This window comes from Bidens hawaiensis, unplaced genomic scaffold (genome assembly GCF_021521415.1).
Source record: "Bidens hawaiensis isolate Kalapana, Puna unplaced genomic scaffold, B.hawaiensis_p1.1 tig00025168_1, whole genome shotgun sequence".
In the NCBI taxonomy this organism is placed as follows: domain Eukaryota; kingdom Viridiplantae; phylum Streptophyta; class Magnoliopsida; order Asterales; family Asteraceae; genus Bidens; species Bidens hawaiensis.
Genome location: NW_027505051.1, coordinates 190,001 through 207,555, shown reverse-complemented (window position 1 = coordinate 207,555; position 17,555 = coordinate 190,001). Strand labels below are relative to the sequence as shown.

The 17,555-nt window shown below is 38.3% G+C and overlaps 1 protein-coding gene across 1 annotated transcript; it reads left to right on the top strand.

Annotated features, from left to right (window-relative positions):
* Positions 1-7,547: 7,547 nt before the first annotated feature.
* Positions 7,548-8,989, top strand: LOC143610243 (transcription factor MYB41-like). Its single transcript, XM_077084774.1, has 3 exons — positions 7,548-7,723; positions 7,816-7,945; positions 8,102-8,989. Exons 1-3 carry the CDS (start codon positions 7,591-7,593, stop codon positions 8,919-8,921), a joined length of 1,083 nt encoding a protein of 360 aa, XP_076940889.1. The 5' UTR covers positions 7,548-7,590; the 3' UTR covers positions 8,922-8,989.
* The last annotated feature ends 8,566 nt before the right edge of the window (positions 8,990-17,555 follow it).

Here is a 17,555-nt window from a genome sequence, read left to right as displayed (position 1 = left end):
CTAAATGTGTGTGTTGTGTGCATATGTGATATGCGCCACGCGCAGATGTTTCATGCGCTTGCGCATAGATTTTGGCTTTGTGGGTTGACCCGCCTCGCTTGCGCTTGCGCATATGTGATATGCGCCACGCGCAGATGTTTCCTGATTTCAAGCCTCTTGTCTATATCTTGTGGGTTGACCCGCCCCGCTCGATGTTAAGGCGGGTGCATACCACTTCAAGCCCCCCAGTCTAATGTGTGTCTTGTCTCGCGCGAGCGAGGTAAGATAGATATTAGACTTAATAGTTTGCTTTTTCAATAGGGCTTGTTTTTTCTTTTTCTTTTCTTGTACGCGCGTTGCGCGAAATTCCATCCCTTTGGTTAAAACAAATCGTCAATGCACGTGGTTGGTTGGTGTTGACATGCATCAGAGATGGAGACGTTATGTGTCAGACCTTTCGTGTGCTCGAGGTGCTACAGTGGCTTTTCACGTCTCCTCATACAGTGTCAGGAACACGTTGTCGCGCTTATGTTGACCTACGCCTGCGAGTGGGGGCGCGTGAGCGTAGATCTGATTATTACTTGTTTCTCTCTCTCTCTCCTGGGCCTATAAAACCAAACCTTTTGAACGGTTTTTTCTTCATCTCCATTGTCATTTTCAGAGCTTTTGCCTATCATTTATATTCTGATTAAGAGCTTTCGTCTTTGTCCCTGAATTCCGTGCTTAAAGTAACCATATTGTTCGATTCGCAATTGTATGTCTGATAACCCAGACACCACAATTTCCCCTAGTAAAGGCCGTGTAAAATCAGTGGTTATGTCTACTCTGAAGAAAACCGGCAAGGGTACTCGGGTTGCCGAGGCCTCGTCGGAGGAGGGAGGGAAGAATAAGGCGGTGAAGAGATGGGATGAGATTCCCTGCAAGTTAAAACAACCTGATTTTGATAATCTCGTCGCCTCTCAGGGTTTTCTCCCTGAGTATGGTTGTCTGCTCCTGGCGACCGGGCAAACGGCGGCGGATCCTCCCGCCGGCTATATCTCTTTATATTCTCACTTTTCACCAACTGTAATCTTCGTCTTCCGATGACGAGGTTTATAGGTGCGCTCTTCCAATTTTACGGGATTCATATATCTCAAGTCCATCCCTGTGGATTAGTGCGCATGACTCATTTTGAGTTCATGTGCAAAGCTCAGCGCGAGGAGCCCACCCCTAGGCGCTTTCAATATTTTTATTAGCCGAAAATCCAAGATTCTTGGTTCTCATTCACACCGCGCAGTCAGAAGGTTAAGTGCTGCACTGTTGCCTTCAAAAGCCTTCATGACTGGGCTGAAAAATTCTTTTATATCAAGGCTGGTGTTATTCCCATTCGTATGACCGTGCGCGCGATTACTTCCGCGCCCGCGGATGATGACGTTCTTAAGAATCCATCTGGCGAGTGGGTTAAAAAATTAACTGCTGAACCATCCCCCGCCAAGAATATTTGCGAGGAAGCGTTGGTGGGGGTTGGTATGAGCAAGAGGTGGACTGACAGCGAGACTGAGCCTGTCATCCATGTTGATGGCTCAGGTGGGTTGTTTGTTCATTGCATTAATTTTGCGCGAGTATAATTCGTTTTGCTGATATCACTTGTCTTGTTTTATGCAGAAAGCAAGGAATACATCCACGCCGCCTATGACGAGCATACAGAAGGTGGCTCTGTCGCCCTGAACGCTGGGGAAGTTGCTTTCCCTGATCGCTTCGATGATATGTTCATCCCTGTCGACTTAGAATTTTGCTTTGACAGCGATGCGCCTGGTAAGCCCTTGTATTTGTGTTTAGGCCCTTAGAATACCAAATTTGGTTTTAACATTTCTGTTGCGCGTATTGTAGATGCGCTCGCTAATTATGAGTTGGAGCCTGTGGAAGAGGAAAGGGAGGAGGAAGAAGCTGAAGCGCGAAAACTCAAGCGCAAGGCTAAAGGCAAGACTGGCGCAGGGGCCAGTAAAAAACAGAAAAAAGATTATGCCTCTGTTGCCCAGAATCTTCCTTCTACTCAAGTGAAGGGACTTGAGAAAACCAAGGGTTTTACTTCCAAGTTTTCCTCGTCTTCTTTGCCTCAAGGTGTGGGCAATCCTCCAGTCCACACGAGGTATGGTGCTGCCACCTCATCTCTGCGCGCGGCGGACAAGGGAAGCGGTGCTGCGCCTGCTGTTTCGTCTTCTCCAACAGGTATACTTTGTTTATATTTTGTGGTTTTATGAGCGTGATTCCGATAGAGTTATTAATGAAGCTTTGTTCACTCAAATGTTTGTAGAGCCGGCAACGTTGGTGGCTCAACCTCAGGCGCAGCAAGGTGCCAAGGCTATGCCGAAGGTTGTTTTGAAGTCCTCTGTTTTGCCCTCAAAAAGGGGGAAAATTGACTTCATGGCGATGCTTAATTCGCGGACTGCGGTGCGCCAAGGTATTTATTGCGCTTTGATTGTCTGATTTTTTCCTTTAGTTCAAGTCATGAATCATTTCTCCTTGTTGGTTTTTTCATAGGAATTATAGCTGGCACACAAGCTGCTGGTGGCACTGCTAGCGCTGGCGCCGTTAGTTCTGCTCCTGCTCCAACAAGTACTGAATCTCCCCTCATTGGGATCACTAAGGAGCAGAAGACTATTTTTCGCGCTGCTCTAACAGCGTCAAGACCTCCCTCACCTCTTCCTGCGCCCAGCCCTCCTCGTGAGACTATTTTTTATTCTTCCAAGTCGCAGGAGAAGAGACCTGTTATAGAGGATGATGAGGAGGTTAATTTTGAAAATTCTGATGGTGGCCGCGTAAGCCCTATAGCGCCACGAGATTTCGTGGCGCAGCTTTTTTCTCATGGGGCAGGCAGGAGCTCATCAGCTGGCGCTAATCTTTCTGCTGGTTCTCCTCAGGTATAAGTTTATTTTGCTCCGCTGTGCAGACTTCTAAGTTAGTGTTTAGATAACTAAAACGTTTCTTTGCGTTGATTTGTGTTTGTAGGGAGCCGATCACATATACCATCCGAGCTGGAGTATCACTGAAGAAAGCTCATTCCAATCCTTGGGCGTATGTGAAGACTTTTGGGCTCACTCTATTCCTCCAGCTGAAAGGAGGTTTCAAGAGGACCGCGCTCGCGTGGATTTGCTTAATGACCACCTTTTTGCTGGGTCTGCGTTTTTTGCTGCCTCCCAAGAGCTTCGCAATGATTATATAAAGGTACGTGATGCCCTTGCGGAGGCCAAGCAAGAGGCTAAGATTTCTGCTTGGAATCTTTCTGCCCGAGAGAAAGCTGAAAAACTCCAAGCAGAACTTAGCGAGAACTGGGCAAGTTCCAACGCTGCTTTTGTGAAGCGCGGGCTTGAGCTGCAAGCTGCGCAGGAGAAATTGCAAGTGGCAGAGGCAGATGCGGCCAAGTACGCGCGTCAATCCCGTGACCTGGAGTTGGCAGTGGAGGCGCGTGACCAAACAATTGCGCAGGTTAATACTGAAAAATCTTTATTGGAGACTGAGGTTGCGCGCCTGAAGAAAGAGCTTGATGCTGCGCGAGCGGAAAAGAATGAAGCATTGGAGGCAGCAGCGTCTGACAAAGAAGAGCTAGAACAAGTCAAGGAAACTGTTAAGTTATTAAACTCTCAAATCCCTGCTCTTGAGACGTCTGTTTCTTCCTTCGCGCAGGACAGTCAATGGCTGATTTCACAGGGTGTGACTCGTTGCGCTTATGCCATGAAATACTCAGACGAGTTTCAGACCCTTGTGATGGACTGTAATGCGGCGTCGCGCTTGGTGGGTTGGGCTGAGGGGTTTAAGGATGGTTATGAATATGGCATGCTAAAGAAGAATCCATCCGACTACTCTTATCAGCTCGACGCTGTCTGCGCTGACATGGCTGAGGTGGGGGAGAAGTACTTGAATACTCCAATTCCCATCCTTGAGCAGGTATTTTAACCTTATTGAGTTTACTTGACTTATTTTCATAATCTTTGGTACTTATACTGTTCCTTGTGACTTGCAGATAGCCGCGCTTGCTGACCAGCCCAATCTTGGCGCTTTAAAGAAATTACTTGATGAATGTGAAGGGACTGGTGGCAATGATGATTTGTTTATCAAATGCGAGCCTTTGTGTTAAATCGGCTAACTTTTTGTGTTTTACCAACTCATTGTATTTGTCCATTAAACGTCGTTGTTCGTTTATGAGCCATTCTTTAGGGTCATTGGTTTCAACTTCCGGGCCCATTGGTCCTTTTTGTTTTGTACCAGTCAGATTTTGGAACGTGAGATCGTCTGGGGGAGTTTCAGTTTGATTATGAGGTGTTGTGTTGAAGGGATGGTTACTGGCGGTGCGCGCAGTGTCACGCGGCGCCCTCAAAACCTGATGTCCTTCATTAACATCCTCAAGCTCATTATCCTCCAGAACTTGATCGTTGTTTCGAACACCGGAAACCATGGTGAAGATTTTCAGAGAGAAAATTGATGAAATAGTGGTTTTGTTGCCGTTGTAACAGGTGATGGCGCCAATGAAGAAGCGTGTATCGACTTACTTGTATACGATCAACGTTCCTCGGGTACGAGTATGCTATATCACCGATGGTTTTCCGAGATACGGGTTCTTCCACCAACAAAACGAACAACACCGTGAGCTTACCCCTCAGAAAGGGACAGAGGGGTCCTCTTTGGGGTAACCCTCCGGTCTGAGAATCAGATATTGTAGGAGAGGATAATCAGGATGTGAAAATGAGTAAAGGATTTAACATATATTCTCTTGCCTGTCTCTCACTGTTGAGGTGGTGTGGTATTTATAGTATTAGGGTTTCCAATGATTGGGCTCAGACCCAATTAGGGCCTTTTTGGCCTCCTCCTATTGCTTCGCGCCACGTGTACTTAGGACACCTGGTGCTTTTTCATTGATTATTCTCTGACCAAGGTATTTCACCTGACCCATGTGCCATCACGTGGTGGCACATGGGCTTTGCTGAGTTGTCCACCCTTCATTGGCAGCTGTCAACATCAGCACATTCTTTATTCCTTAAAAGATACCTTCTGGAAGGTTGCCTGATGAGTACAATCATGGTTGTCCTTATCCTGATTTGGATTAGACTATTGTCTCATTTGTTGTGTGTCGCTTACGCGCGGCCTTTATGCGCCTATCCCGGGGATGCGCAAGGTCTTCTCTTTATTCTCACACTAAATGTGTGTGTTGTGTGCATATGTGATATGCGCCACGCGCAGATGTTTCATGCGCTTGCGCATAGGTTTTGGCTTTGTGGGTTGACCCGCCTCGCTTGCGCTTGCGCATATGTGATATGCGCCACGCGCAGATGTTTTCTGATTTCAAGCCTCTTGTCTATATCTTGTGGGTTGACCCGCCCCGCTCGATGTTAAGGCGGGTGCATACCCCTTCAATGTTTAACAGGGTTCACATGACACTTGCTTATTTTCATCAAAACTACGTTATAATAACTGTATTAAAGTCCTCAAAAACTGCATATTTTTTCATTTATGTATATTGCAATTTAACTGTGTAATAATATACAAATATGTGGTCCTTGATAGTTGATAATACATATATTTTTTTGTTTTTATAACTGGTTACCAAATTGTTTTATGATTTGAAACAAAAACTATGACGGTATGACTAATGGGTTAAAAACAATATTAATATGAGGTTATGAACTAAACCATGGTTGATGCTAATTTTAGTATGATACTATATTATTTCACATGAACTAAATGACATAATTTAACATTTTTTATTAGTATTTTACAGTTTTAGCTTTAGAAAAAAGAAACAGAGGACAATTACATTGTCTAAAGAGAGACAACTTTAAACAGAATTCCAACCTCTAACTAGAAAACAGATTTTATTGGATAAAATGCTAATTAACGAAAAAAATCTACTGTGGATCAAACAAAATCACTAATAATAACTAGTGGACTCTCTACTTATACTCACAAAATCTACTATCAATATATTACATGAGACTTAATCCTTAATTCAATGAGAAGATACACAATTTTAGACACTATAGTAAAGCATGCCATTTGGTAAATGGCCCAAACTAATTATCTCATAATAGTATAATACAACTATCCCTATAGCATTATGTATAGCATTATATAATGATTCAAATTTACTCATGAATTAAACTTTACTCTCATCAAGTCAATTGTATGCGAAGCGTCACTCACATGTCAGATTGTCATTATTTAAGTATTATCAACAAATGTAGTTTGAGCTCATTCAATACATACGAGATATGAATCGTGAAGTATATATTATGTTTTCTTTACGAATTTAAGACAAGACTAACATGATAGACTTGAGTTTACTATTGGAAACAAGAATTTTTACACAACTAGTATCATTATATTAATTAATAAATCATTAAATACATACAAATAAAGGTTGTATGCTAGTTTGTAACGCATGCTTTCCCAATAACTAGAGGAGTTAGGGAGAAGACGAGAGATTAATGTTTTAGTGTGATTTTATACCTTATGACCTTATCATAATAAGTGGGTACAAGTATCTTGCAACATGCTTATCTCATGGAGTATCCCCCCTTACATATTTCAGTCAACAAAATATGCAATACATTCTAACAATATTGAGCTACCAATGTCAAATTTCTTTTGTTAAAATCTATCACTAAAATATTAAAACACTTTGTGAACATTCTCAATATAGTAAAAGCGATGATGTGTGGCCGTTAACGACATGTTCAACATAAAATGTTGCTTATGAATGCTTAAAAAGACAGTTAACTTGGATGTATTATAATTACAACAAAACTAGTTTATGGCAATTAAAAAAAGATGTTCTGGTTAAAATGTTGATAGTTCTAATATCTACTAACATTAAATCATATAAATACAACAAAAACAGTCGTTGAAAGATTTTACCTTTTTCTAACTCAGCTCAGTTATTATAATCATTTGCATTTTCTTTTTATCTAATGATTTAATGTGTGATAATTGATAAACATACACAAAATGGATACACAAACATTTAACATGTGCTTCAATGAGAGAGAAGATATACCGGCAAAATAGCTAGACATAACAAAAGAGGTTCCTTAATTGGGCAGTTCTCTTTTTGGTTGTTAGTGAAAAAACCAAGACTGAAAATTAAACCTCAATATAGCTAGACATTATAGCTAGACATCATTTTTACTTACTCTTCCAACTTTTATGAAACATAATTGCAAATATATTATATGCCACAAGTGAAAAGTGAAACTTGGCAACATAACATAAATGTATGTAAAGTCACAACTTACCAGAAGGTCAAAACACATTTGACTTTAATATATATTTATTATAATACACACTTTTACGGGTGTACATGTGTATAGCTTTTAAAGAAGGGACACGTTGCCATGCATATTAACACAGGACGGCCACCGAATCCCTTTGACTTCCTCTTTTGTTTCTTGTCTTGTTTCCCTCCTCTCTTTCTCTCTATATGTATATATATACAAGTATTCTGTATTCCCATTTCTGTGGACCTCCATATATATCTCTTTCTCTCTCTATATATACATCTCCAGTACTCTCTCTCTCTCCATATATACAACACTTTTTAGAAACAAACACATATTTTACAGAACCTGCATATTTAACACCATGGGAAGATCACCTTGTTGTGAAAAGGATGGTTTAAAGAAAGGTCCATGGACTGCAGAAGAAGACCAAAAACTTGTTGATTACATTCAAAAGAATGGTTATGGAAACTGGAGAACTCTCCCCAAGAATGCTGGTAAGTTCTTGAGTTCATAGCATACCAAAAACCCTAAATCTTTATTAACTTTTAGTTAGTGATTACTTATCATTTTCTTTGATCGTGTGTAGGGTTACAGAGGTGCGGAAAAAGTTGCAGGTTGAGATGGACAAATTATCTGAGACCGGATATTAAAAGAGGAAGGTTTTGTTTTGAAGAAGAAGAAACAATCATTCAACTACATAGTGTTTTGGGGAACAAGTAAGTCAACCTTTTGGTTAATTAATATTTAATCGCTTAAATTGATTTTCAAAATATGGGTTTTCATCAAAATATTATTTTATGGATAGCGTTTTGTTATATATTTGAAAGTTTGATTTCAAGTTGTCTAATCATTGGCGTTTGGCGTTTCAACAGGTGGTCTGCTATCGCAGCTCGTTTACCTGGAAGAACAGATAACGAAATCAAGAATTACTGGAACACGCATATAAGAAAAAGACTTCTTCGCATGGGAATTGATCCGGTCACTCACAGTCCTCGGCTTGATCTTCTAGACATCTCATCCCTTCTAAGCTCGTCTTTTTATAGCTCGCCTCACACAAACATGTTCGGGGTTCAACCATCAGTGAGTCCCGAACTATTGAGGCTAGCAGCTTCGTTGCTCTCGTCTCAACACAATCAAAACCCGAACTTAGTTCATAAAAATGGACATGGAACCCAATTCGGAAATCCCCATCAAGTTCAAGAAAACCCTTTAGCCCAACTTCAAAATCAAGATCTTCAAACCCAAATTCAAGAAACCCCTAGCTGTACTCCATCAAATAACCCTAACTGTGTTCCATATGTTAGTGAATCTTCACAACTCATGCAACCACCATATGTAGAGCAACTAATTATTTCAAATCTTTCAAGTTTTGACCAACAAGTTTCCCATGTAAATGATTGGCAAGACAATCTTGATAACTTTATTGCCATGGACAACTACGATAACTACCAACAACACATTATCGATCCACAGTCGAATTTGACATCAAGTGATTTCGACTTCGCCTCGAATTTAACGAGCTTATCGACATCTTCATCAAGTCCACCTTCTCTGAACTCAAACTCGAACTCGAATTCAACTAGTTACATCAATGGAAGCAGTTGCACAGAAGATGAAAGAGAAATCAGCTACTGCAGCAACTTGTTCAAATATGAATACCAAGAAATCATGAACTCCAATGTCTTTATGTAATTCTATGAATATATTGTAACTTGGATCTAGCTACAAGATCATAAGCTAAAATTTCTTTTCATTTTTAATTCCTTCATAAATATTAGTGTTTACTATTTTTGCTTCATTATTTTCGATTATATAATAGTTTTTTATTACTTAGGTTTCCATTATTGATGATCATGTCCTTTATTTTAAACAATTTCTGATTGATGCTTTGTCAAATGTGGTAAGACTATAGTTTATTAAGTTAACATTAAATAATTAGTATTTCCAATAAAGAATGGATTTAGTTAAGAAAAAAAATAAAAACACTTATACAATAATTACTTAATTAGACTAATGTTTGTATCTAGAGAGTTGACTATGCATGGCGATCTTGACACATGACAAGCGTACGTTCACTTAAGATACAAACTGACATTAAAGCCACACACAATTTACAAAATATTATTATTTACTATAGATACTTCATTGGTCCCCAAAAATTGCTATTTTGTATATCAAGTTACCAAAAATGGATTATAGTATATGTACTAATTATTTGATTAAAAATAAACATGATAACAGTGTGTGGGGGGGATAAAATTGTGGCCCCACCTTCTTCTCCAGGAGGTGGGAGACATTTTGAAGCTTAAAACGCCTCGGTGAACGATGTTAGAGGCGTTTTGAGGGAATTTTAGGGGGTCAAAACGTCCACTGCACATGGACTAATAGTAGTACAATACTACAATCAAAGTGGTTATTTTCTACTAATTAAGGTTTAAAGAAGAAAATAATGAATTGTAACGAAAGCTAATTTTAAAATAAAGTTTTATATTCTTTAATAGTTTACGATTAATGGTTTTACTAACGTTTTATACTTTGAAACAGATGGTATTTTATATTTTTTATTGTAAATAGTGATGCGTGATTGGTTATTCATAGATTGAAATATTATCACTTACCCATAAAATTATTTTGGTGATCAAAATCTTATATAAAATAACAAAGAAAACTTCACTAGTATCCAATTCTTTCTAAGTGGTGTTTTTGTTGTTATTATTATTTTGTTATACTAAACCACTCAAATTTTATTAGGTGTTACAATTAATCTTATATAATCTTTTTATATATGTTGTTTTCTGAAAAATAAAGCTAGATAAAAGAAACATATATGAAATATGGTTATTATAATTTGAATAGGGAATACCAACTTAAATTAACTACATCATTTCATTAGAAGACATGTTTTGATTGTATAAACGTGAATTTCAATCACATTTTATACCGAATAAGAATAGTTATAAACAAAAATAGAAAAGAACATAGAATTACGATATCTCGAACAAAAATGATCTATATCGTTACATATCTAGAAATAACTAGTTCTATAGAGATGGTAGAAGGTCACCAAGGTAGTCATCTTAAGCTAGTATTCAATAAATAGAATAAACACCAAGTAAAACGATGGTTCACATATATAATTAATATAATTAAGGATAACTTACAACAGGTATCAACACGTGATCGAGATGATCAAGCGGATCAAGAGTGCTTATGCTTGCATGAAATTTTAAAACCTTAAAACATTACAAGGTACCTATGGTTTCTCTTTCTTTAATTTATCTCATACGTTATAAGTCAATTTTTATAATCAACCAATTTAGCAAGTTGCAAAAATATACATGTAGCAACTTTTTTTTTATTTGTTCACCATGTAAAGCCCATTTTTTATAACCTTTTCTTATCCATTTGACTGATTGTTATAAGTTCAAGTTGATTATTAAGAAACATAAATACACAATTATCACTTTAAAACATAAAACAAGAGATCAACATCTTTAATGTCTTGACTCTTGAGTACAATTTTTAACTTTTAAAAATATATAAATTGATTAAAGAAAGCATGAAAACCAAATGATCTTATCACAATTCCAAAGACTTTAAAAAATATTTTAGAAAACCAAAGAAGAAAGCGGTAAAGTATACACAGCCACAACACTCAACTATTAATATTAAGACTTTACTCAATTGGGAATTAACACCACCAATATTAAAATATTCAGAAATTAATCAAACAATTGGTTTCTCATATCCTAACAGTCAAACTCAGGCAACCTGGCAGCCTCATGCCGGTGGGCTCCGGCGTCCTGGCGGCCACGTGTCCCTTACAACTGTCTTCTTTTAAGGTAACTGTCTTTTTAAGTAAACATGAAAAGGTTGATCGCTTTGTTAGGTACTCATGTGCATGTTTTTGTTTTGCTTCACTAGAAACACCTTGAAGACATCTTTATTGGTGCTTTTGGGCCTTGTACTATGTAAAGAGTGTTCATTGAATCTTTTGTTCTATATTTTATTAACGGCTTTGATTACTCTACTTATCACACTAGTGACTAGTTGACTAATTAACAGATAAGTCGAACTTGTTGCGTATCAACCCGAACATGTTGACTCAACAATTGTTATTTTTATGGTCTTCAGATCTCTAAAAGTGTCCATAACACGGTAGTTTTGAGCATTTTTAAAAAATACATAATGTGGAAGTGAGAAAAATGAGCAGATGTTCTTATACATAAACACCAAACAAGGATTATGCAGTTTTTAGGCCCATTGTTGTGAGTGCTCTGATGACTACCATGCCAGCTTATTAAATAGTATTAAAAGCGCGGTTGCAATTACTTTGACAATGGATAAATATCCAAATAGTTTATGTTAATTTCAAAATGCTTTGGGGGTGTTTAACCTTTTTTTTAGTTAGTTAACTTTTTAGTTTGTTACTTGCTTCATTCGGTATTTTTATCTTCAATTTTTTACAAATCTAAATTCAAATTTGAAATCAATTTTAACCATTAGAATAATACGGTTTATGATGACTATTGCCTATTATATATTAAATACGAGTTGAAAAGTCATGTGTGTGCAACTCATAATGAAAGGTCAAAGTGAAACTTTTGTGAGAATTGGATAGTACGACGGAATCAATTAAAGTAAATTCCCATTGGTGGCTAAAGTTTTACACACAAATTACTTTAGCTCTTTAAGTACGTATGGGTGCCTTAATGCGGGGTGAAAGGTCTTATATGCAAAACTCCTTTATATTGTGATCATTGTTCATGAGGATTATACTAGTTCCTTTTTAAGGAAAATTTTTATTAGTGTAAGAATACGATGATGGTCTTGAGTTTTGTTGATTAGTAAGGTTTAGATTGGAAATAGGAAAAAAAGTATATATGTAAGTTCTTAAGTGATATTTATATATACCAAACAAATGAAACTTCATAAGGGTTATCATGAGTTGAACCGTTAACTAAACTAAAGAGGAAAGTTCGCCAAGAAAGTTTAATAACCAAAATGAAAGAAATCATAAATATAAGGGCTTACCCTAGCAATTTAATCAAAATGCAAAGGGGTTTTCTACAGAAACCCCACTTTTTGCTAAAACACCCACCAATATGTTCTGTATAGCTCTATACGGGACGTATTGGTTGCTTTTTCTAGAAAAAATCACCAATTTTGTCTTATTATGTTTTTTGTCTTATTATCAGAAGGGACGTATAGCCCTATACACCGCCTCTGATATATATTTTTTTAAATTTATTATTTGTTATTATTATTGTTATTATTATTATTATTATTAACATAACCGGGGTTCTAAACATCCGTTTGGATCGATCCAGCGGCATTAAGTTCGTTTTTACTTATATTATCATATCTCAAAGTTTCAGGTTCTAAAATATCGCTGGAATCGATCCAAACGGATGTTTAGAACTCCGGTTATGTTAAATTAAACGTTTAAGCGAGCTGGTACTGATCAGAATCTGAACAGCGGGTCGGAAGTTAGGTTTTGGTCAGTAGCCTTAAAATTTTGTTACAAAAATAAAAGTCTTCTAGACCGAAAGTCAGTTCCAACCAGAAGCATGAGAAATTGACTAGTCAAAAATGTTTGACTTTAACACGTAGTTCCCGAAAATGCGATTTTTAGCTTTTTTAAGTGATTTTAAAGGTTTCTAAAGGACATTTGGCATAATTGAAAGTTATGAAATTATAAAATAAGTTAAACCAAGTTAAATATCAATAAATACAAGTTTTAAATAGTTCGAAAGATCCGAATTACGATCCCGAATCGGTTTAATGAATACAAATACGAAAAATCCGAGATGTTACAACACCCTCATCGGAATTATAACAGTAATAATAATAATAAATAATAATAATAACAAATAATAAATTAAAAAAATATCAGAGGCAGCTGTAGCTATACGTCCTTTCTGATAATAAGAGAAAAAATATAATAAGACAAATTTGATGGTTTTTTTTAGAAAAACCAACCAATACGCCCCGTATAGGGCTATACGAGACGTATTGGCGGGTGTTTTAGCAAAAAGTGGGGTGTCCCTATCAAGACACAATGCAAAAACACAAACTATAGCAAACACGTGTCGTCTTCTTACAGGCGGGCACAGCTGTGTGAGTTTTGAAACATGTGAAAATTAAGCTTTTCCTTAATTACCACAACTGTCACGTGGCAAGTGACACGTAGCCTAAATAATTGATCTTGTGGTCCCTTGCAGACGGACCTCTTGTTATATATGTACCCCTCAACTTTTGTATTTTGACTTTTACACCAGCATTTATCATTGGATACCATAAAACCATGAGCTAAAAGCCTACAACCTGTATTAAATTAAATTACATAAATAACATTAGTCAGCATATTCGCAATTCGGTTTGAACGAAAATTGTAGATCGATCTGCCAATTATGAACTTAGAAAGTGATAAACCAAACCGGCCGGGATGAGGGATCTAAGTTGATTTTACCTGTTGTCATTTAAAGGTTTAGTTTTAATAGTTTGATATTTGAACTGACTTTTAATTCTTCAAAATCATTAGCTCGTATTAGTACTGCTAACTATTATTGGAGGATTCCGTCCCCTCGGGACTACCAGTAGCTTCGGTTGTTGAATCTCGTGCAAGTTAGGTTGTGGTTGTATTGGCTGCAAGCGGAACGTAGGCGCTTTAGGTGTGTGTTGGCCATGCACTCTCGCGTCGTGTAATGTCGTATGTATGATAGAGGTGGTGTGGTGATTGACCTCAATGCTAATGGTTATCCCCGGACCGTGTCGTTTGGAACAAGTAAGATTTATCAGGGTAGAAGGTCTTTCCTTGAAAGCGAGAAGGACTCTGCTTACTCACCAGGTTTACAGCGGCGGCGCGGCTACCCGAAAGAAAAAATAGCTCTACACAGATCGAGGAGAAGTACCCGACAGGACTTACGGCGGATTTTCGGATAAATCAAATTTCGTATGATAGTTGCAGACAAGAAAGTAGCTGTGACGTGAACTGCGCTGTGCTCATCAAAGTGTTGGCTGCGCCGTGCTGAATGAACAAATCCCATTCCCTTTTCCCTTTCCTTTGTGAGGAAAGCCCTCACCTTCTCTCTTCCAACCAGAATGCTTTTAGGCGTTCAGTTTTTGCTTATGCACACCGGGCTGCTTAGTCGGAATAGACATGCGGTGTGCTAGAGAAATACATAGAAAAAAGAAAACGATGAAATGCAAACTCACCATATATCAGTATGGTTCCGAAGTAGATGGAACCGCGCCGGCTCTGTATTCCGCCAACGACTGGCTGTATATTTCCTTTTCAGGATCCTCGGCATCAGAACTCAGTTCTATAGGGGACCCGCAGGAAGACACTAGTAGTTCCGCTTCTGAGTCCGATGCACCATTCACTGAGCAGGAAGATCTTTTGTCAAAAATTGCTAGTGAACTACAGCATCGGATGAGTGACATTGGAATGAAACTTCCTGATGGTCTCGATTTGCCGTATTTTATCCATATGAACTTGCTTGGCGAAGAAGAGGCGGGCGCGCTAGACCCCTCTCTTCTAGCCGAAGTTCTCACGGATTTACAACTTCCCAGTCCAATTATCAGTTGGTACTGGGAGGAAGCCTTCCGTTCTATACTGTTATTACATGGATTCATTTTGTAGCGGAAATAGAGCTCTTTGAAATTGAAAGCGGTATTCCCTCTTATATCCAAAATAAATAGAATCATGGAATTCTCTCCGAGAGCTGCTGAACTAACGACTCTATTAGAAAGTAGAATTAGCAACTTTTACACGAATTTTCAAGTGGATGAGATTGGTCTAGTGGTCTCAGTTGGAGATGGGATTGCACGTGTTTATGGGTTGAACGAGATTCAAGCTGGGGAAATGGTTGAATTTGCCAGCGGTGTGAAAGGAATAGCCTTGAATCTTGAGAATGAGAATGTAGGGATTGTTGTCTTTGGTAGTGATAGTGCTATTAAAGAAGGAGATCTTGTCAAGCGCGCTGGCTCTATTGTGGAAGTCCCTGCAGGAAAGGCTATGCTAGGGCGTGTGGTCGACGCTTTGGGAGTACCTATTGATGGAAGAGGGGCTCTAAGCGATCACGAGCGAAGACGTGTCGAAGTGAAAGCCCTGGGATTATTGAACGTAAATCTGTGCACGAGCCTATGCAAACTGGGTTAAAAGCGGTAGATAGCCTGGTTCCTATAGGCCGTGGTCAACGAGAACTTATAATCGGGGACCGACAAACTGGAAAAACAGCTATTGCTATCGATACCATATTAAACCAAAAGCAAATGAACTCAAGGATGAAATACCATACCATATTAAACCAAAAGCAAATGAAATCATCATCACATAAGAAGGTTTTAATGGAGATCTTTCTTGCCACTTGTTGGTTTATATGATTTCTTCGGAATCAAGAGATTTTAAACATCAAAACACCATTTATCCTCAACATTTTATAGATGAAATAAACGCAACACTTTTCTTTGAATAAGGATTTTAGTTAAGTTATTCTTCTTAGATTGGGAGATATAGTGTAACTTTATTTTTCTAGTTTTGATATGGTCATACGGATTGATATGTATATATTGCTTTGGTGTATTCTTCTAGCATCTTTCTAGAAGTTTTTAACTTAATACATTATCCGTTTGTTCAAGAAAGCTATTTATCATAGTCAAACAAGCTTTAAAAGCCTTTTGAATGAGAAGATGATTGGGTATACGGGTCAAACTTTCAAGACTAAATGGTTAAAGTTTGTCACTTTAGAGGTGTGTGTCATCTTATGTAGGCTAATCCAAGGGCAACTCATGGTCGCTTTACACGCAAGTTAATATAAATTGAAAATTATTCGGGCTATATTTTAAAATGACTATATAAAAGAGAGAGAGAGAGAGAGAGAGAGAGAGAGAGAATAAATCATATGAACCCACATTTAAAAATGTGTCTGAAAAATAATAGAACCGGATTCCTATTAGACATATGGCTAGATTTTGGTTAAAAGTTATTGGACAAACTTGCAAAAGTCTACAAATGCAAAGACATATGGCTAGATTTTAAAAAGGTCGCCGATTGCTACTAAGAACTTAACAGAACTTTTCAAAATTGAAAACGGATTAGTCGACCTGGTCTACGAATCTATTCTAACTATCAACGAATTCTTCAAATTTTAGGTGGGATGGGGATTGTAATTATTTTTACTTCTCGAGGTATAATGACAGACCGGGAGGCTAGATTCGAAGGAATCGGCGGATAAATTTTGTGTTATATATGGTAATCCTTCTGATATCCGAATTAGATCCTAAATTTACTTATTTGTGAAAAAAAAAAAGAAAGGGCGGGTTGTATAATCTCACTCCTTCCCCATTAGTTGATACTTCAAGGAGGTTTTATCCGGAATGAAAATCAAAGAAAATTCAAAGAAAAAAAGGCTTTCGTCGTCTTTTTCCCGCTTTCACCTTCGATTGCGAAGGGCTTTTTTCCCGGTTTTCAATTCCTCTCCGGCGAGGTTTGAACTTCGCGTGGTGGGAAGGCCTTCCCCCGATTCGCATCTTCCCGTCCAGCAAAGAAAGTGAAGGGGAGCGGACAGCGAGTTGGAGGACGCTGCAGAACCGCGTGATTGATCCATCTGCGCTATTCCCTAATTGAAGAAAGTTGTAAAGCCTTCAGAGCCTCAGTCCCTACCATTTTTTTTTATGAAAGCTAACTAGCAATCGCTCGTTTTTCTTATTAGCATGGGATTGGATGTTAATAATGAAATAAATAAATATATATATATATATTAGAAGAGAAGGCAATCCCCGTGGAATTCTTTTGATTTCCGATGGATAACAAGCCATCTTTCTCGCTTTCGCTCTTTCTCCCAATCAGTCGCGAGGGTTCCGGGCATGAGAACGCAAGTGCCGGAATCAAACAAAAGGTCCGAACGTCCGAGGACGAAAGAGAAAATGCTCCGCGGGGAAGTCGTCTCCATCTAGGATAGCGTATTCGTGCCGGTTAGACGTCGGCCATGAAATCCATCACTATACCGAGCAAATCATGGGCATTCACATCTCGGCCAAAGGGAACTGTGCGCGATTCTCTCGTGAATCGCCTTCAGCAAGGTATGGCATTCAGGGTCTTAACCCAGGGATAAATCTTTCTTCATAGATACAAGACATTCGTTGCTGATCTAAAAAAGATCTTCTCCCGTGGGCGTTAGCGGACGTTTTTCATTTTTCACTCGGTCCTTACTTCCCAAAGCAAAGGTTTTTTTAGGTTTACTTTGGAAAGGCGCTAAACAGGCCTATAGGTTCGCCTTTCTATTTATAATAGAAGAAGTCTAATAGAATTAGAATAGAAGT